Source organism: Pholis gunnellus (genome assembly GCF_910591455.1).
Source record: "Pholis gunnellus genome assembly, chromosome: 5".
Taxonomy (NCBI): domain Eukaryota; kingdom Metazoa; phylum Chordata; class Actinopteri; order Perciformes; family Pholidae; genus Pholis; species Pholis gunnellus.
Window position 1 is genome coordinate 5,805,930 of NC_136531.1, and position 19,835 is coordinate 5,825,764.

The window sequence follows — 19,835 nt, forward strand, 5'->3', positions numbered from 1 at the left end:
CACACACACACACACACACACACACACACACACACACACACATGTACACAAACACACACACTAATCTCCATTCTCGACAACAGTAAAAGACATAAAATACCAGTTATTATCGCGCTGTCTCACCTCTGTGTTTATCCATGCAGTGAAAATCCAGCTCTGCTCACCACCAACATAAATCCAGCTGTGGTGTCACTATCATGTGATGCCACTTGATAAAACATAATCGAGATGTTGCTGTTGTTCTCGGTTTGTTAACACGATGTGATGTAATTCTTATCTCGTCTGATAAAACTACCACCTCTCTGCCAAATACAACATCTGCAAACACCCCCAAGCAGTTTCTCTGTAATTTGCAAACACGAGTTAGCACTTGTAAGAATCTGATAGCACACGGAGGAAGCACTTTTTCTATTTGTATAAAGTATATATTTGTGTCTCGGTGTTGGTTAATTGAGCATTAGATGCCTCAAGCAAGGAAGTGGTAAAACCAAAACCAACAAGGTGGCTGGTAATAATGTTGTTGTCCCAGTGGCTCATGTTACAAGCCTCAGGGACATTTCTGTTAAAGATACGAGGCGATGCACCCTGATTTATTTTCATCTGATAGTCTGACTGGGAAATAAATATATTCTTTAGGAATAGAAGGTACAACCACAAAATAGACGCTATACAGGGCAATTAATACTTGCTTTATAGAGTTGGCAACAGTCTGCTTTCTTTCCTCACAGGGCATTCGAGGAATTGACGGGGTTCAAGGTTCAAAGGGAAACAGTGTGAGTATTATTATAGATAGCAGTAAAGACAGAAGAGCCCGATAACAAATTACTTCCCGTGACATCATTTCCTGTTTGTAACAGGGAGCCTCAGGGGACATCGGAGCACCTGGACAGCAAGGCAACCCTGGCATTGTGGTACGAGCAGAGAACAGATACTCACAAAATGAACTCAGTTGCATAAATGCATGCACAGAAATACTGATGCTCCATCTCTCCTACAGGGTTTCCCTGGTCCTCAGGGGTTAGTGGGGCTCCCAGGAGAGAAGGTAAGACACTTTTATTTGGATTTTTCACTTTGGGGGTGAAGGAGTTGTGATAGATCGTCTCATCCTTGCTTTGTAGGGGCCTCAAGGGAAGAAAGGGTTGCAGGGTTTACCTGGAAACGACGGGCCCTCAGTAAGTACATGCACGTTTGTACCGCTCCTAGTATTAAGCATTCCCTTGTCCCGAATCCTAACTTTGACATCACAACTGCCTAAATTCAGAAATGAACAAGTCCTCTTGTCATCAGGGTCACCCCGGAAGAGAAGGGACTCCAGGTGAAAAAGGCCTGCCGGTAAGTCTGCTGTATGCATGTTGTGTTGCTGTAGTTACAGTTAACAAGAAGGATTAAACAAATATATACATACATGTTAATTAGTGAGTTTTAGAGGAGCTGTTTTTTTAGCTGTTTCCCCCACATTTCCAGTCTTTGTGCTAAGCTAAGCTAACACAGGCTGCTGGCTGTAGCATCTTATTCAACGGACAGATACAAGAGTGGCGTCAACGCTCTCGTCTAAATCCCAACAAGACAACTAATAATCCCCAAATGTCGAGCTATTCCTTTGATGTGTGTCTGTTCATTTGTAGGGTCCTTTGGGAGTGCAGGGCCCTGTTGGATACCCTGGACAACGAGGAGTTAAGGTGGGAAATGCAAACGTGAAATATTCCTGTGAGTGGATGAAAATGGATGAATGGATGAGACGGTTCGGAAAATAAGGCTCGCTTTTGTAGTGGTAGAAAAGTTTGCTTTTCCAAGACATCATCGCCGAGCCATTTCCTAGTCAAAAGAATAAGCAGGTTATGGTTTCCACAGGTTTAACGGCAAAGCATGCTAGCAGTTTGATATTCTTGCTTCCTCGTGACGATGTCATCTACAGCCGGGAATATAATATCATCATTTCATGTTTTCTTGTTGACTTCCTGTTTGGTTTTCTCTCCTGTTTGACAGGGAGCAGACGGAATAAGAGGATTAAAGGGAAGCAAAGGTGAAAAGGTGAGAGAGACAGAAAAGATGATCAGTCCGAGCACATTCGGGATGTTTGGTTGTCTGATAATAACATTTTACACCCCCACAAATCAACCACAGAATGCGTGCTACTTTTTCACCAACATCTGTGATTTTCTGGGTTCTCTTTCTGTCTCCAAATTGTTCTGTCTGCAGGGGGAGGACGGTTTCCCAGGGTCCAAAGGGGAGTTGGGAACAAAAGGGGACGATGGAGACAACGGACCTGCAGGCGGCCGAGGAGAAGATGGGCCTGAGGGGCCGAAAGGACAGACGGGTCCTCTAGGAGACTCTGGCACTTCTGGTACTTCTGGGGAGAAGGTACAAAGCAAAACTGATAAAAGTATATCCTTAAATGTTCTTAAACTTGTATTAGAAGTTCTTAAACTTGTACAAGACGAGTTAAGAGTCAATCTGTCTCTTTTTTTAGGGGAAACTGGGAGTTCCTGGGCTGCCAGGATATCCGGGGCGCCTGGGGCCAAAGGTAAAATAAAGATTAAAATGATCAATGATTGTGTATATTAATCTCAACCAGTTACAGATATGGTAGATATGATTTATACAAAGCGAATGTGTGCTGCTTCCTCTTACTCTTCAGGGCTCTGATGGATTTCCTGGTTCACTGGGAGCTACAGGAGAGAAAGGGAAGAAAGTGAGTAGAAATGTTTACAAATCGTGATCATGTTGTATCAGGAAATCAGACTTTTCCCATTAATGTTCTGTCTGTTTTGGTGTTACCCAGGGTCCCGCAGGACAAGCAGGAGGCGCAGGCCAGCGGGGTCCAAATGTGAGTGCTGAGCCTGAAAACATGCCCTAGTTCAGGCAATAAATGAAAGAAAGTGAGATATTTTTGAACAGGAAATCAAGTTGAGCTCTTTGGAAAATATCCAGAATGCAAAACCAGGTGAGTCGGATGAGAGCGCTAAAGTCCCGCCCCCTCTCCCAGATATCATTAAATTGTGTAAATTACACAAGTGGCTGCTAGATTTGCTTCACTCACCAGCCCAAAAAGACAATGGTAATCTATTGAGTGGATGGTAGGTTTATTTCCAACAGCTGGTCGTTTCTACAGCTTGTTTCTGCTGCACCTTGGTGGCCAAAAGAATCCGTTAGTGCAGGTTTAAAACAGTTTGAACAATCTGTTGAGGTTATCATTTTCACCTTTCAAGTCACAATGCTGCAGATCCCCGAGTCATCAGCGTGTTCACTGATCATAATAAGTTCCTGTAAGTTCACTGTAAAGTGAGTCACTACCGTCTAAACTGGAGATCTGTTTGAACCGCACCTTCTGTCTCGGGTCAGTAAAGGTCATGGCTGTCCTGGGTTTGGTCTCACACATGTTTCTCTTACCGCAGGGTGCACGAGGTGGCAGAGGGGCAAAAGGGCCGACTGGGAAATCAGGAGAAAAGGTCAGCTGACTCTCCTCTCAGCCAATAGTAGCACTCCGTCAGTCATTGTTAATGGGTGAATACACTTGCGCTATTAGCTGCGCTTCTATCCGTCACTGCTCCCATGTTCCTCTCCCCTCTTCCATTTTCATAGGGCACCTCCGGACATGATGGACCCTCAGGATCTCCTGGAGAGAGGGTAAGAAAAACACGGTTAATATATGTTATTAATTGATTGACCAGTTGATTGATCGCCTGTTATAATGGGTTTTTTTTAGGGGCCTCAAGGGCCGCAAGGAAGGAATGGAGAGTCAGGACCTAAAGGATCAGGCGTGAGTTGTGACACGCACACATGTTTAAAATGTATTTATTAGTCATAATCTTTAGATTTGCTCCACCGCTTCACTCCACTCCATCCAGTCTTCTCTTGTTTTGGGACGACTCATGTAAATATAACATACTACATTTGCATAGCATACTGACAAATGCTTTGGATAATTTCCCAGGTATATACAGTAAGTATACCCCTTTTCCACTGCTAAAAACTCTTTTATTCCAAATCAATTTTATTGTTTTTTTTATAAAGGTTTTTAGGAAGATTGAAGATAGGAACACAATAAGAACGAACCAAGTAGAGCAATCTCAACCTTACATAAACATAACAAGACCAAGAACATTCATCTACAAACCTGCACAGTGGAAACACAATCTTTCAAAAATACAAAAAGTTCCAAACCTTGGCGAGCAGAGTTTGACCTCTGAGACAGCATCGGATTTTTCTTTTTATTCGATATCGTGGCTTAGATGGCAGGTGGCTGAAAGGTGTCAATATTTCATGTTGCTTGGGGAGTCTTAGGTGTTTTCTGACAAAAAAATGAATTCTGACTGAGACGGTTCTGGAAAGAAATCCTCGTCTTATGCAGCTATGAATCACCTTCAGGTCACGGTTCCTGCACTCATGTTTGGATATTTGACAGCTCAATGAATAAAGTCCTTTTTTATCCTGAGCTCCCATTTATTTTCTCACCTTGGTCTTTGTGTGTGTGCGTGTGTGTGCGTGTGTGTGTGTGTGTGTGTGTCTGTGTGGATCTGTGTGCATGCATGTACATGCATGTGTAGGGTCCAGCTGGGAAAGACGGACTTCCAGGTCACCCAGGTCAAAGAGGAGAGCCGGTGAGTGAGGTCACATTTCATAAGAGTTCACACACACACACACACACACACACACACCAAATTATGTTTTCCATCCATCTTTCTTTGTGACCGCAGGGATTCCAAGGGAAGACGGGGCCTCCAGGACCCTCAGGTGTTGTGGGGCCACAGGTGAGTTCAACTATGTGACTTTGCTCTGTTACGTAATATTCCTCCTGCCTCTGTCTGTAGTACAGAGGCTAAGCACCGCCCCTTTCTGGTGGATCACCATGGGACCTGACTTCGTCTCTCTATTGTTCAACTAACCCAATGACTTGTGTGTGTTTCAGGGCAAATCAGGTGAATCCGGCCCCACGGGGGACAGAGGTCACCCAGGGGCACCGGGTGTACCTGGAGAGCACGGTTTACCAGGGGCTGCTGGGAAGGAAGGTGGAAAGGTAAGTCACTCACACATAAACACTGATCTACTTCTCATAGATTAAGCGTATGTGTTTTGTTTGTACAATGTGTTTTTGTGTCTCAGGGGGATCCAGGTTTACCTGGGACATTTGGGAAGAATGGTCCTCAAGGAATGAAAGGGTTCAGGGGGAGCAGAGGAGCCCCCGGAATTATGGTAACGCACACAGATACACATACACTCCATGCAAATGACTTGATTTATATTATGAATTATTTCAGCTACATAGTTCAAATGACGTATGATCTTTCCAGGGACCTCCTGGTCTGAAAGGAGGATCAGGACCTACTGGATCATCAGGAGCCATAGTGAGTTACAGTAATTAATGTTCTGGATGACTTCTGGAACGGAGCATGAAGGATGAAGTTCAATGACACCATGATCTATTTATGCCCTCTGAACAAATTCACATAAATTATCAACATGTTTTCAACTGTTTTGTGATGTTTTTTTAATTGAAAACAGTATCAAACACTATTATGATTCCAGCAGTTTTAATGCAGCCGTCATTTGTGGCCTTCGTTGCCTCGGTACTTTTAAATTGCAAAGACGCTCAAGGACCAGCATGTCCTGTCTGTAGGGGTCGACAGGTGAGAGGGGCCCTCCTGGAACAGCAGGTGCCATCGGGCAGCCTGGTCGGGCCGGAGCAATCGGAGGACCTGGACCAATGGGAGAGAAGGGCGAGCCTGTAATTACACCTCCTTTTTTACTACCTTACTGTATTTAGTAGTTATTTTATTATACGTTTCCTTTAGACTCATTTCCAGTCCAATTGGTTGACGCCCTTTTATACTTTCAGCACTTGACTTAACATCCGTTTGATTTTAACGCCTGTGTGTATGTGTATGTGTGTGTATTTAGCTCTAATGCAGAATAACATGTGTTGAATGTGTCTGTGTTCCAGGGAGAGAAGGGTCCGGTGGGACCAGCGGGTCAGGATGGAGATCAGGGTACTGTGGGGATGCTAGGGGCTATGGGCCCCGCAGGACCTCCAGGAGACGACGGGGATAAGGTGAACTTGCGTCTGCGAGTCAGAGAGACAAAGAGATGGCGTGCGTTTGTACTGTGATGATACATTTTCTGTCCTCTCTCTGCGTGTTCGTCTACAGGGGGAGCAGGGACTGTCCGGGCAGAAAGGCAGCAAAGGAGACAAAGGAGAAGCAGTGAGTCTGGAGCTGGAGAAGTACATCAATGTGGACTGTAACAAAAAAAAACAGAGTAGATCTGATCATGTCTGAATGTTTCTCTCTCTCCACAGGGCCCCTCAGGCCCCATCGGCATTCAAGGTGTAATTGGTCAGCCAGGACTTCCGGTGAGTCCAATCGGCTCTTTGTATTCTGTTTATCTTTGTTCAGTGTCTTCAAAATGCACTGTTGCACAAATACGATGAGACATGTTCACATTTCTTATGTTTAGAAATCCTACTTAGATTCTGTTTCCTACACTCACTGTCTGGTGGTTTGAATATTTGTCTTGGACTCAAAATGCATTAATTGTGATTATTAATTAAAAGCATTGGTTTCACATTGATCACTTTAAATAGTATAATTATTACTGCAAGTAGATTCATATTGCCTTTGTGCACGTTTAATAAAACATTTCACAGCCTGGCTTCTCTAGAGGTTTTCTTTCATCATTAGCTTTAATTATTTACAGTTTAACATTTAATATTTAAAAAAAAACAAAAGAAAAGAAAAAGTTGTTGGATGAAATTAAATGATATAAATAATATTATATGTAGGCTTAATGTTCTCAGTCCACTTAGTCCAAATCTGAAAAAAACGACAAATTTGGTCTTTGAGACTTAATTGCTTTCTTGTGGAGAGTTAGATAAGAGGATAGAGTAAGGCCCACTTATAAACACAAACGTTATATCTCGGTCACTTAATTTGAACAAAGACCAGAGTGTAAAAACTACAATTTGTGGCGAGACTTCCAGACTCTGCTCTGGGTCAACATGATCCCCTTTGTTGGTCGTCTGTCTGCGGTAATCTATCTGAACCTTTTAGTGAAAAAGCAAATCGCTGGTGATGTGAATAGCTTTTTTTGCAAAGTATTTGAGGTGAGTAGTTTGCATTGTTGTGTGTATAAAAGCCTTAACTCTCAGCAATAAGCGCATCCCCCAAAAAATCAAACTGTTAAGCTGCACTAGTAACCAAAAAGTCACTACATCACAGTTTTTATTTTTTTTCAATCTTCCCTTTCTGCCATTCCTATCAAATCATAATACTTCATAAATGATAACCTATATTGGTACTTTGTGTAAATCCTTCGCTGTGTATTCTCCCGCCAACACAACCTGTTTCTACAGGAATTACATCACACTAGGGAAATCATTTTGTTACATTTAAAAGTCATGAAGACACTCTCTCTCTCCTCATGTGCATCAGGGTGTAGATGGACTGCGGGGCCCCCGGGGCCAGCAGGGCATGTACGGTCCGAAAGGAGATGAGGGACTCCGCGGCTTCAAGGGCTCCAGAGGACCAATAGGATTACAGGTGAGACTTGTACAGCAGTCATGATGTGGATCACTGAAGCGATGTCTTCAGAACAGACAGGGTGACATTGTCTCTCTTCACTTAAATCCTCTAATCCTGTGTGTGTTTTTCTCAGGGCATGCCCGGCCTACCAGGAGAGAAGGGTGAGAGCGGACATGTGGGACTAATGGTGAGCTTATATTCTGTTTAAAGATCTGTCCCTTATTTACACCACATCCCCCCCCCCTCATACACACAAATTAATAAACTGATTCTTATTACTTCTTCCTCGTTACACACCTGGTTTTAGGGTCCACCTGGTCAACAAGGCCCCTCCGGTCCTCAGGGACCTATTGGGGGACAGGTAAGTCTAATGTTTAAGCATCCTCATTTAGTCGAGCACTTGTTTTGAAATCTGGAGAAATACTGTGATTCCTTGTGTTCTGTGAAGGGTCCGGCTGGTCGAGTCGGGATGATAGGGCAGCCAGGTGTTGTTGGAGAGAAGGTAAATAATGGATAGTTACACCTTTTGTGTGCATATAGTGTGACGACGTTGTTCCTTCCCCTGCAAACACTCCCTTCCTGGATACCTTACACATTATTTCTCTCTCTCAGGGGGAGGATGGCGAGGCAGGTGACCCTGGAGCAGTTGGCGTTCCAGGAAAACTGGTGAGTTTGTTTGCTTGTTCGCAGACGTCATCGAAAACGTGCTCCCACCATCTGCAGCTTATTCTGTGAGCTTCCTTTGCTCGTCTCCTCTCAGCCCTCTTAATCGCTCGCTCTGCTCCTTCACTACTTTAGGGAGGAAAAGGAGACCAGGGGGAGAAGGGAGATACGGGCCTTCCAGGAGCAGCTGGTCCTGCAGGAGCCAGGGGCCTAACGGGGGAGGACGGAGCCAAGGGCAACTCTGTGAGAAACAATCAGAACAAAAAACTCTCCTCAATACTGCAGTCTTATACTGTACAATATGATGCAACTTAAAGCTCTGCAATACACTTGGAACCGTATTATTCTGTACAATGCACTTTAATATAGTTTTAGTTTAGTTCTAACGTACTTTACTGTACACATAGAAAAGCTGAACAATACGTATTTGGTTCAAATTGCATTCTCGAGCTGAAAATGATCCATTTCGATGAACTCTCTGGTAATTCAGTTTGGGAAACTATTCTGGAGAAAATACCTCAACTGAGCTCCTGTTAAAGTTAACTAGCTCAGCTGATCTCAGTAACTGACAGCATAGCTTTTTTTGTATATTGATTTCAATATAAAAGAAGTAGACTCTATATTTACAATAAAGTAGAAAGCTGAATGAACACATTCTCTATTTTCCTCTTCAGCTGCACGAACATTATCCAAAAACAAAGTGCAATATATAATCAGCCTGAAAAGACATCAAATCAAACATCGTTACTGTTTGTCACACGTGTTGTCTTAACGTTTTAGGGCAGTGCATGATTCAAAAACACATGAATGCTTTAGAATAAAACACTAAACCAGCTCAACTCTCCTCTCTCAGGGTCCTCCAGGTCTCACCGGGGACCTCGGACAGCAGGGAGAGGCTGGACCCAATGTGAGTTCCTAATCTGTTCTTCTTCAAAAACTTTTTTCAATTATGGAAACATCGTGTGAAATTGCCACAGCGTAGGCTGACCTAAACTATCTTTCTGAGATAAAACACATGATTTTCCTTGATTTTAGGGATGTCACTAAAACATTTTGTCTTTCTGAATTGTATCGTTTTTTAAAAGAAACAATTTTCTGTGATAGATAGAACGAAACATTTCATACTTTTGAAGGAACAAGGGGAAATATGAAAATCAAAGATCAATACACATAATCATTTATATTAAACACTATATGCATTTGTTTTGGATGTCTGAAGGTAATAGGTTGAGTCTTTAAAGAGAAAAGTTTTATTTTGGAAAGATTTATGGAAAAGCCATGGCTTCAAATATACTATCTGGTCTAAGAGAAGTGTAGTTATCATCTGACCATTATTTGTCTTACCTCATCAGGGTGTGGACGGTCTGCCCGGGTCTAAAGGAGACACAGGAGACCCTGGGAAATCTGTGAGCTCCTCCCTTCTGCATCACACACCATAACATCCATGACATTCTTTAATTCTTAAACGTGGAAGATGCAGTCACCATACAATACAATGGCTGGCCATGTAATAGTTTCTTCATATTTCTCAGGGACCACCAGGAGCAGCAGGAGAACCTGGACCATCTGGACCTCCTGGGCGAAGGGTTTGTGTTCCCTCAGAATCATCTTTTTCTACTTCCTGTTTGATTAAGTAAACAGTTAAACCCTCTTCCTCTGCGAGGACGAGGTTGTGGGTATTTTTCTTATTGCATTCTCACAGTGTGTTCAAGTTCTTTGTCATGTGCACAACAATTACAGAGAAGTAGTCGAAAAAAACACGCAAGAAAAAACAAAATGAGACTTTAAACAATAAAATAGAGCAAGTTAAAATAAAAATATATGTCAATAAGATAACTGTAAACAGGAATGTAGTTAATGTTTGTGCATAATAATAGTTCTAAAACAGTAAGTAAAAGAATATAAAAGGTAAAAGGACAAATTGTGTGTTTGTGCATCGATGCATCTGTGTGTCAGAGTTTAAAATGTTTTGAATTGTTGCTCTTCAGGGCCACTTGGGAAAATCAGGAAAAGACGGAAAGGCGGGTCTGAAAGGAGCGAAGGTGAGTGTTTGGAAACTCTTCGAGTAATAACATCTGAACGCTCGCAGCTTCTGAAGGTCACCCTGTTCTCCGTTTCGTTTCAGGGTGCTTCCGGTTTGGAGGGTCCCATCGGGAAGACGGGGCCCGTAGGTGCCCAGGGACACTCCGGCAAGCCAGGCCCTCAAGGTTTAAGAGGGATCCCCGGCCCTGGAGTAAGTTGAGCAGGGAAGAATGAAGCAGTTGAAGCGGAGCATGAGAAAGATGGAGGTTAAAAATGTTCTGTTTGTGTGTGTGTGTCTCTCAGGGTGAGCAGGGTTTAAATGGACCACCTGGTCAGACAGGACCCCCAGGTCCCATGGTAAGATGACTCATCAAATCAAAAACATAATACAGGAAGAATATTAAATAATATTAAGAAAAATAAAAAAGTACAGTATGTAAAGGACAGTATGATAAGCATTATTCTAGCTGCAGCAGGGTGACCCTTCACCATCAGATATTTTCTCTGTCACTGTATTAAATGAATGAGTTTTTAATGCGTTTAATCCCATCATAACTTCGTCCCTCAGGGTCCGTCGGGATTACCAGGACTAAAGGGAGACCATGGCAAGAAGGGAGACAAGGTGCGTGCATACCTAACACACATAAATATTCACTCTGCCTTTGATCTTGAGCTCATTTGTGTCACCTGTGCAGGGTCACGGTGGCCTTATAGGTCTGATAGGGCCACCAGGGGACATCGGAGAGAAGGGCGACAGAGGACTGCCGGGAAACCAGGGACTGTTGGGTCCGAAAGGAGATGAGGTGCTTCAAATATATACAAACAATAGACAAAAGTAGTAGGCAGCCTGTCTGCAGGTTTCTGTGTAACCAGCAAGTTAATCCATCTTTAAAGGATAAAGCCGGATACTTGTTCTCTTTATCTGACAGTTTGGTTTCTTTCCTGTTTATTATCAGGGTCTAGTCGGCCCATTAGGTCCCCCCGGCCCCCCCGGCCTCAATGGTCTATCCGTGAGTATACAAAGTAATCTTGACATGCAAAAATAGACATCACCACCGATAGCGTCGGGATTTAGCTTTAACTCTTTACTTCTCTCCCAGGGTGCTATTGGTACAAAGGGCTCTAAAGGAAACCAGGTAACTGTGATGCTCATTGTTTTATTTGATTGAATTAGTCGTTGGTGCTTCATACCAACCTGAATTAATCCCTTTGCTCTGTGTGTATTTAGGGTCCAATTGGTGCTCGAGGAGACACCGGGCCTGTAGGATATCCAGGACCACCAGTGAGTTCTGCTTAAAGAAATTTAGTACATCAACCAACCATACAAATCTCCTAACTTATAATTAAAACGTGTGTTAAAATGTGTCTTGTGCTGCATCCTCAACTTGTCCACTACCTGTTTGCGCCTCCTCTCCTTCAGGGAAAGCCAGCTGCTGGCATGTCCCCTCTGCCGGAGCGTGGACGGAGACGGAGAACCCACACCTCGGTGGACGGTGCTGCACTTGAAGAGGAGGAGGAGGCGATGGACGGAGGCGAGGACGAATGGATGCAGGGGGATCAGGCGGAGCAGGACGGTCGGATGAAGGAGGGCCAAGGCATGGAGGAGGTGTTTGCGTCTCTGTCCTCTATGAAAGTAGAGGTGGATGGTCTGCGTAACCCACAAGGGACGTACCACAGCCCCGCCCGCACCTGCAAGGAGCTGTGGCTCCTCCACCCAGAGCTCCCCAACGGTACTTCATCAGTTGGTCTCTCGCTCGCCATTTGTTTTCACAGCTGCCTGCATGTCTAAACTCATTTCATCTGTATTTTATGTCTGTGTGTTATTTCTCCATCTGATACCATATGTATGGTTTTCCTGTTTGGTGTTGACAGTTATTAGTATTGAGGTTTTTTTTCTGCTCTCTCTCTCTCTCTCTCTCTCTCTCTCTCTCTCTCTCCCCCCCCTCCCTCCAGGTGAGTACTGGATAGATCCCAACCAGGGTTGCCATAGAGACTCCTTCAAGGTGTTTTGTAACTTCACTGCACAGGGAGAGACATGTCTGCACCCTGACAAGAAGTTCCAGTCGGTTAGTTCACACACACACACACACACACACACACACACACACACACACACACACACACACACTCTCCTGTTCAAAGCCAACAGTTACTGAATGACTTCTCAGAAAGAGATTACACTGTATTTAGTCTTCATCTGCATGTTGATTTAGTGAACTTGTGTTTGTTTGCCATCAGGTGAAGTTAGCAGCTTGGAAAGGGGAGAAGCCCGACACCTGGTATAGTAAATTCAGGAAAGGAAAACAGGTATGGTGTGATGGTTTTGCATGATATCGATAAACGTCGGTGTGTGTGTTTTTATAAAAGACTTCATGGAGGAAGATTTCAGATGTGAAATAGTTTAATCACTGCTGCAAATGTGGGACGTCTTTGGTTGAATGCTAATTAGCACCGCTTATTGGCTATAGAAAGGCACTCACTCACACATTTTATGAAGTCGGTACTCAAAGCTGCATTTACAACATTTGACATTATCCGAAGTGTCATACAACGCTGCTTCAGTTTTTATTATTAAGTAATTTATCATTACAGCCTGTCTGCTCTGTAACAGTAAAGAAGAATTAGCTGAGGCTTGTTTGTCAACCCGATAACTCCTGCACTTCTGGTCGGCTCATCACTGATATAATCCGATTGCTGCCTGATGTCTAACTTAAGTCGATGCGATGGCTCTGACATGACATTGATGGGGAGTAAAGTTCCCATCCAACACAACCCTCGGTGGCGGCGCTGTCAGGTATTCCGACAAACAAAATTTTGTTCAACAAAAGAGAAAGAAGACTTGCAGTGCGTCTTAGTTATGTAAGGAGCACACATTGCCACAATGAAAAGCTACTACTTATTATGACAAGAAGTAAAAAAAAAGGCTGGCAGGTTCCCCCCAGAACGGCTGTTATTCCCAGAGTGGAGACTTGCAGGTGAAGATGGCGAGGCATTCCGCAGTGCAGAGCTCTCTCAGGGATCACAACACTACTGAGCCGCAAACAAAATACTCTTGGGGAGTTTTTTCAAGGAGATCTGTGTGAGGACGGCTCCGGGCGACGAGTAGACGGGAAATATGTTTCTCCAGCAAAAGGACTGCTGTGGCCTTGAGGGAGACAGGTGCTGGTCCGTTCTGGGATTTATAATCTTTATAAAAATCTTTTTCATTATGTCAGGGGATGCGGTCTGGAGAAACATTCTCATTTTCTTTTCATAAAGAAACCTGAAACGGAGGAACAAAGGTTAACACCAAAGCTAACTAACAGTGACGGTGTTAGTTAGCTTTGCTTCACAGTGTTCATTATAATTGGGAGATGACATTCGCTGCTAATTGGCACTGAACCAGGTGTGACCCATCACTGTAGAAGTGTGACATAGCAACTTCAAAGCCCATCATATGAGCAGTGGAAAAAGCAGATAGAGTTACAGCTTATTAGACCAAACAGGTCTTTAGTGAGTGAGGTGGATGTACAGTTTGCTTTTATGCTACAGCTCCCTTTAAAAATGTAAATATTTTTTGATATTTCCAGTCCACCATTTCAAAAATAATTTGTTCTGAATGACGCTCCTCATTAAATAAAGGTTAAATTAAAAAAAAACGGAATATGTATATCAAACAAGCTTTGGTCAAGACTGAAATATCTTAACAAATATTGGATCCGTTGCAATTACATTTTGTACAGACATTCAAGATTTTCAGAAGACGAGTCCAGCTGACTTTTGGTGATTCTCTGACTTTACCTCTAGCGCCACCAGCAGGTCGACATATTTGTCTTTTAGTGAAATATCTGAAAAAAATATGTTTTTTCTTTTTAATCCAAATTGATGTTGGGATGATGTCAACAATGTTGTACTTTCTCTTTGTCATTTTAGCTTGACAAAGACCTGGTAGAGTCCAAATGTTGCCTGTTTAGTGTAATCACATGTAGTCGTAATCCAGTGTTTTCCATTACTCAATCTGTTGTAGTTATAGGATTGAAGGTACACAATTTACAGTGTACACAACTACCTGTCTGTGTACTTTACATGCGTGTGATTCCGGTGCTCTCCCACCAGATTTCCTACTCCGGCGTGGACGACGTTCCAGTCCACGTGGTCCAGTTGACCTTCCTGCAGCTGCTGAGCGCCACGGCCAAGCAGACCTTCACGTACCACTGCCTCAACTCCGCCGCCTGGCTGCACGTCGCCACCTACAGCCACGAGCACGCGCTGCGCTTCAGAGGCGCCAACGGGGAGGAGCTAACGCACGAGAACACACATTACATCAGTGCGCTGTACGACGGGTGTCAGGTGAGTGTCACGATTGCGCAGACAGAGTGTGAACGTGTACAAGTACGTTTTTTTTTCTTTTCTTTGATTCTTTCGATTGTGTCTCTCTGCTGTAGACGCGCTCGGGGCAAGAGAGGACGGTGTTGGAGTTTGACGCTCCGCTTTCCAACACGCTCCCCATCATCGACGTGGCTGTGCCCGATTTTGGGAAAGGGAACCAGAAATTTGGTTTCCAAGTCGGTCCGGTCTGCTACAACGGTTAACCGAGCCGGGGGGGAGATTACAACAGGAGTAATTTAATAGAGCCATGGACACTTTTTACATGCAGGGAGAAAACTACATTCAAGACTTACCTGGTGCCACATATTTATAAGTTGATTTACCTACAACAGTGTTCCTTCATCTAAACATTCACTCTGTCATACAGACGTTCATTCACTCTCCTTAATTCATCTTATTCCTCTCATGCATTCTCACAGCTGACTCGCACATTGTGTTTGTCAAGAGCAGTATATATAAATGTATTGACCGTCAACCGCATCCTCAGTTACACACATTTTACATTTTCCGGAGGAGTGAGTGGTGCTCCCACTGTTTCATCCATGTCTGTTCATACATTTATTGATCTATGCACTCAATTCCTAAAGATATACTTTCACAAGTCTACAAACATTGTGATCAGTGAGTCATCTTCATGAATATACAAACGCACCATATTTAGGCGACATTCACCGAACACGTTCTGTGACATCATCAAACCTCAATTTGCTGTGTTGTTTTTTTTTGTTTGTCGTTGTCATTTTGTTGTTATGATTATCTGTTATGTGATGTATATTGGAGTGTAATTCATCACGGTGCTATTATGTGGCTCCTCGCGGGGTACATGTCTTTGTAAAAGGGAACTGGGGCAGTGCATTTTTTTTATTTTTTATATTGTGAAACTTTGTTTTATATTTTTTCAACATAACAAACCAAACTGTGGTACATGATTGCCTCAAGGTCTTTCTATGTATAGTTGTGTGGGGAAGTGACTGAGAAAACACATTTTAATAAAAAAGTACAGTATGTACATTTAAGTTAATATGATGAGATTTAGTTTTATTGAATGCTTTTCAAGCAAAGCCAACAGAGAAAAAGCTTTGAAGAGCAGAGAGACCATCTGCTGCTCTCCAACCAGGAATTAATTTTCAGTGTGCTGTTTTTAGGTCTGCACTTCCATCTGTTTTTCATCATGTCCACACTGTACTTCTCCTGCCATGGTTACAGGGTGCTTGATGCCTGCATACAGTACAACACAAGCCAGTTAAAGGGATGGTTGGGATTCATTTTGAAGTGGAGTTGTATGAGGCACTTATAGATAGCCGGTGTATTGCCTTTAGTAGATTGGCAGTCGGCACGCCACCAGTTTGGAGAAGCAGCACGGGAGCAATAATGTAATGTGCTGCTGTGGATGTTAGCTACCTAAAAAGAAAGGCCGCTATAAAGGTGTACGCGTGGTGCAGAGAGGATTAATCCCTAATTCCACTGACCACAAACAGCCTGGTATTTGTGGTTTTAATTCAAATGTCAGCATAATTATTTAGTAGGTTGCCAGGAAATTTGTTAGACATTTATGTTCCTCTCAGGATGAAATATAAAGGCTGATGATGTCTTTTTTTCCATCTAGCGCAGCTAAGTACAGCCTCACAGAGCCACTGTGTCTGTAGACCTGCCCTGTTCTGATCTGCATGTGATCTATTGTCTCTATGATTCCTCTAACATTTTGAAGACGGTCATGGGGTGCTTGATGACCACATAGAGCATATCGATTAAAAGAGGCAGCCTAAATAGAGTGGTATGACAATGCACCAAATTGCCAAGCGCTGTTATCCTGAAAGGTCAGAAAAATAGGTCAGGGCCAATCAATTGAACGCATTGATAGATGAAAAGCGTAAATTGTATTCTTAAAGCAACTGTAATTCGTTGGAGGGATAGAGAGTTCTACATTAAAGCCGAGCAACGGCATTATGAGCCAACTCCAAAGTGCTTTTTGTGAGTGCAGAGTACACGGGGAGTTTAAATTGAAATAAATGCATGAATAACTTTCTTCAGCAGCACACAGACATCTTGTACTTGCTTTTCAAACGTCAAATTTGAGTCAAAGATATCTCCTAAATTTCTGGCAGGGAACTGGCTTCGGGCCATTTTGTTCTTTATTAATTTCCACTCTCAAGTGAAAGAGTGCTGGTATTCTGTATTCATTGTGCACTAGAGCTCGAGGATACATCATTCTCTCTTCCTGCCCAAGTCTTCCCTCATTCGCCTTTTATTTGGTGAGACTTATCTTCCCCTCCACTGTTCTTCTGTTCATCCTGACATCTGCACTAAATCTAACATTGGAAACAACGATGCTGAAACTTTAATGAGAGGAAGCAGATGAACACAAGAGTGTTTAGCCGCTATTTTCTTTTGCAATTAAATATAGACGACCTGACGTTAAAGCCAGTACAGTCACAGTTGGCGTTAATACACCCACGGTGAGCGCAAACATGAGAATGTGCATATTTCATGCCCTATGGGCTTTAAAACCGACCTTTTTCTGGAAAGGTCCAACAATGTTTCATATTTTATTCATTTTCAGTTTGTGTGTACTGAAGATAGATGTCAGAGTCCACAGAGATGATGTGAAAGCCAAGAAAGAAAAAGGTAAAGAGAAGAGGTTCTATCTCTATTTGTTTTAAACCACCAACGGTTATGTTAGTTGCTAATGATAGCAATGCTGTCAGTCCGTCCAATAGTCTTTGATCCAAAATATGTCGGCAACTATCGGAAGATAAACGCAACTTATGGTCCTCAGAGGTTAACATAATAATGTTGGCAGTTCTCTGACTTAAACCAGGCACCAACATGGTCAAACTTTCATGCTAACATGTTAATGCTACATGTTCCATGCTAAAGATTAGCATGTCTACTAGCTAACGTTAACTGATGCTAGTATAAGCAGTTATCCTAAGGCACAGTTTAGCCTACTGCAACGGTGAAATCAAATACTCTGATATTGACTGCAATACTCATTTTATCCCATTTTTTATTTCATGACATGGCAAACGAATGCAAAATATTGTAAAAAACCTAGTTGGTGTTCTGTATAATGAGTTCCAATTATGCTTGAAAACTGCCAAAGGCTAAAAGTTGATTCATACGTTTTTTTTAATTTTGTATTCTTTTATCAGAGAGTTCCTGATTTTCTAATCAATAATGTTTGCTAGTTGTAAGGTTAAACTTCTTTTATTTAGGCAAAGTTCTTGCATGGCTGCCTGTGTTCAGAAAAAGGTTGACATGATATGAAATAGAAACAAAATAGAAAATAAACATGTTAATAATCCCCAAAGGCAATGAAAAAAATACATTATTTTGGCATTGCTGCCTTAATAACTGAGTGCATCAGCACTACTATAAAAAAAAAAACATACCTCTGCAACAAATTTTCATTATCAGTCAACCTGACAATTATTGTCTTAATGAGCTCAACGTTGGAAGAGAACGCCTGTTACAATTCCCTTATGCCCTAAAGGCCACGTCCTGAAATAACTGTCCCAAATATGATGGATATATTATTATCACATAAGACAAAGAAAAGCAGCAAATCCTCACACTGGACTCTCAACATAACTTGTGTTATTTCTAAACTCTTTCTCTAGCATAACTTCATGAGGCCCAATCCAACGGTGCTATCTCACATGCAGTGTCACTCACAAGTGCATCCACACATACATTAACAAACTGTATCCACTGCACGTATAGACGAAACCGATAATTGTGCTTTTTCTCCCAACTCCTCCTTCCCCACACCCCCTCTTTCACCTTCTCTAAGACAGTTGTCCTCTCCAGTTGTTGCCTGAGTGGCTCTCCTCAGCATGCAGCCACCACCAGGACTGTGTTCTTTTGCTACAGCCAGAGGGGATTCAGCCACTCCAGTCCAGTCCGGTGGTACCTGAAGTAGACGCGGCGTGAGTTTTGTTGTTTATGCCCGCGGTGAGCCAAACCTGGGTCAAGACTTGGGAGACCAGAAGGAGATAGAGGCTTGGGGATGGGTCCACCTGAAGCCTTTTGGGTGCTGCTGCTATTTACTGTCTGGTCATGTAAGGTAAGAAGATGCCCCTGCCTCCTACTCCTAATCTCTGTGTTGGAACACCAAAAGCCCCCCAAAAATTGTTTTCAAACTTAACATCAGATGTCCAGGGACAAAGACTAGTTTATATTCTTGTCCTATGAAGAGATAAAGTCCTCTCTTTTTCATCAGATGAAGTTCGGGGTAGTAATACACACTTGCATGAGAACTGTATTTATATCTCCCAAAAAGCACATCTTCCCATTTGCTTTCACGCTATATCTTTCTGAACTGTGTCAAAATAAATGAAAGGCTGCATGCATCGACAACATAAAAAGGCATGGATAAATATAATATTTGCTGCCGGAGGAGTTCTTGCCAGCATGTCAGAGTCTTCCTTCCACTCACTCTTAAACATCACATTATCTTGAATTCATTTTACTGGGTTTTGTGCTCGTCTTTTTCTTTTATTGTGGGTTTTGATTTGCACACTTTCAGGCTCATTGCTGTGGCTGTTTGGGTTTCAGTCTTTCTTATCTTGCAATTTTGGTTTGTTGTTTTGCTCTATAAAAACACATTATTATTATTATTATTATTATTATTTGTAGTAGTACATATTTCCTAGAAATGAAAAGAAAAGGGACCATAGATACCCTGAAGGCGATTCACATTGCTCGGGTTGTCATGTCGGCTCTATTGTGGCCCTCCATCTCCTGACAACTGTGTTACCCCTAAGTGCTGCTGATTGAAATATTCATGTTAGTTCAGCATATTCGCTGGAGGGCTTTTTATGTATAATCCATGTGTATCCTGGGGGTTCTTTACTCAGACAAGAAAGCCCGAGCATGGAACTGTTGATGAGAACAAAGGCACAATAAAACATTTAGTGATGGGTAGTTAAATTGTCGACATAATCGCTCCAGGCGTGAACCACAGAGCAGCCGTGTCCTTTTGTAGTTCGGTTGCAGTTACACATGCTCGTCCTGTTATAATACCGCGAGAGGCGCTCTTACACATCAGTTATTAACGCTAATGTTCTGCAGTGGGTCTTGGACCCTAGGCCCTCTTTAACAGCTCATGCTACACACTTAACATTGTTTCGTCAGCTTGATACTTTATGACACATCCATTTATAAGAAATGCTAGTACAGTTTATTATACATTACTTCTGTTTGGTGTCTGTATCTGTAAAACATGCACAGTGGTTGCACTACCACTCTATATATATCAGTCTA

At 42.6% G+C, this 19,835-nt stretch overlaps 1 protein-coding gene across 1 annotated transcript in view; it reads left to right on the forward strand.

The window, feature by feature from the left end:
- Positions 1–15,529, forward strand: part of LOC306696335 (uncharacterized protein) — a gene marked incomplete at its 5' end in the record, with an annotated part of 25,503 nt that extends 9,974 nt beyond the window's left edge. The window contains 45 exons of the mRNA XM_079159920.1: positions 729–773; positions 858–911; positions 998–1,042; positions 1,119–1,172; positions 1,288–1,332; positions 1,626–1,679; positions 1,987–2,031; positions 2,200–2,361; positions 2,471–2,524; positions 2,639–2,692; positions 2,783–2,827; positions 3,396–3,449; positions 3,583–3,627; positions 3,707–3,760; positions 4,548–4,601; positions 4,698–4,751; positions 4,910–5,017; positions 5,104–5,193; positions 5,292–5,345; positions 5,618–5,725; positions 5,942–6,049; positions 6,147–6,200; positions 6,296–6,349; positions 7,428–7,535; positions 7,651–7,704; positions 7,825–7,878; positions 7,966–8,019; positions 8,130–8,183; positions 8,316–8,423; positions 9,034–9,087; positions 9,533–9,586; positions 9,713–9,766; positions 10,169–10,222; positions 10,306–10,413; positions 10,506–10,559; positions 10,771–10,824; positions 10,898–11,005; positions 11,159–11,212; positions 11,303–11,338; positions 11,431–11,484; positions 11,623–11,932; positions 12,156–12,268; positions 12,441–12,509; positions 14,298–14,531; positions 14,627–15,529. Of these exons, the coding sequence (XP_079016046.1) occupies positions 729–773; positions 858–911; positions 998–1,042; positions 1,119–1,172; positions 1,288–1,332; positions 1,626–1,679; positions 1,987–2,031; positions 2,200–2,361; positions 2,471–2,524; positions 2,639–2,692; positions 2,783–2,827; positions 3,396–3,449; positions 3,583–3,627; positions 3,707–3,760; positions 4,548–4,601; positions 4,698–4,751; positions 4,910–5,017; positions 5,104–5,193; positions 5,292–5,345; positions 5,618–5,725; positions 5,942–6,049; positions 6,147–6,200; positions 6,296–6,349; positions 7,428–7,535; positions 7,651–7,704; positions 7,825–7,878; positions 7,966–8,019; positions 8,130–8,183; positions 8,316–8,423; positions 9,034–9,087; positions 9,533–9,586; positions 9,713–9,766; positions 10,169–10,222; positions 10,306–10,413; positions 10,506–10,559; positions 10,771–10,824; positions 10,898–11,005; positions 11,159–11,212; positions 11,303–11,338; positions 11,431–11,484; positions 11,623–11,932; positions 12,156–12,268; positions 12,441–12,509; positions 14,298–14,531; positions 14,627–14,773 (3,483 nt within the window). The 3' untranslated portion in view covers positions 14,774–15,529. The remainder of the gene's footprint in view (positions 1–728; positions 774–857; positions 912–997; positions 1,043–1,118; positions 1,173–1,287; positions 1,333–1,625; positions 1,680–1,986; positions 2,032–2,199; positions 2,362–2,470; positions 2,525–2,638; positions 2,693–2,782; positions 2,828–3,395; positions 3,450–3,582; positions 3,628–3,706; positions 3,761–4,547; positions 4,602–4,697; positions 4,752–4,909; positions 5,018–5,103; positions 5,194–5,291; positions 5,346–5,617; positions 5,726–5,941; positions 6,050–6,146; positions 6,201–6,295; positions 6,350–7,427; positions 7,536–7,650; positions 7,705–7,824; positions 7,879–7,965; positions 8,020–8,129; positions 8,184–8,315; positions 8,424–9,033; positions 9,088–9,532; positions 9,587–9,712; positions 9,767–10,168; positions 10,223–10,305; positions 10,414–10,505; positions 10,560–10,770; positions 10,825–10,897; positions 11,006–11,158; positions 11,213–11,302; positions 11,339–11,430; positions 11,485–11,622; positions 11,933–12,155; positions 12,269–12,440; positions 12,510–14,297; positions 14,532–14,626) is intronic.
- Positions 15,530–19,835: the final 4,306 nt, after the last annotated feature.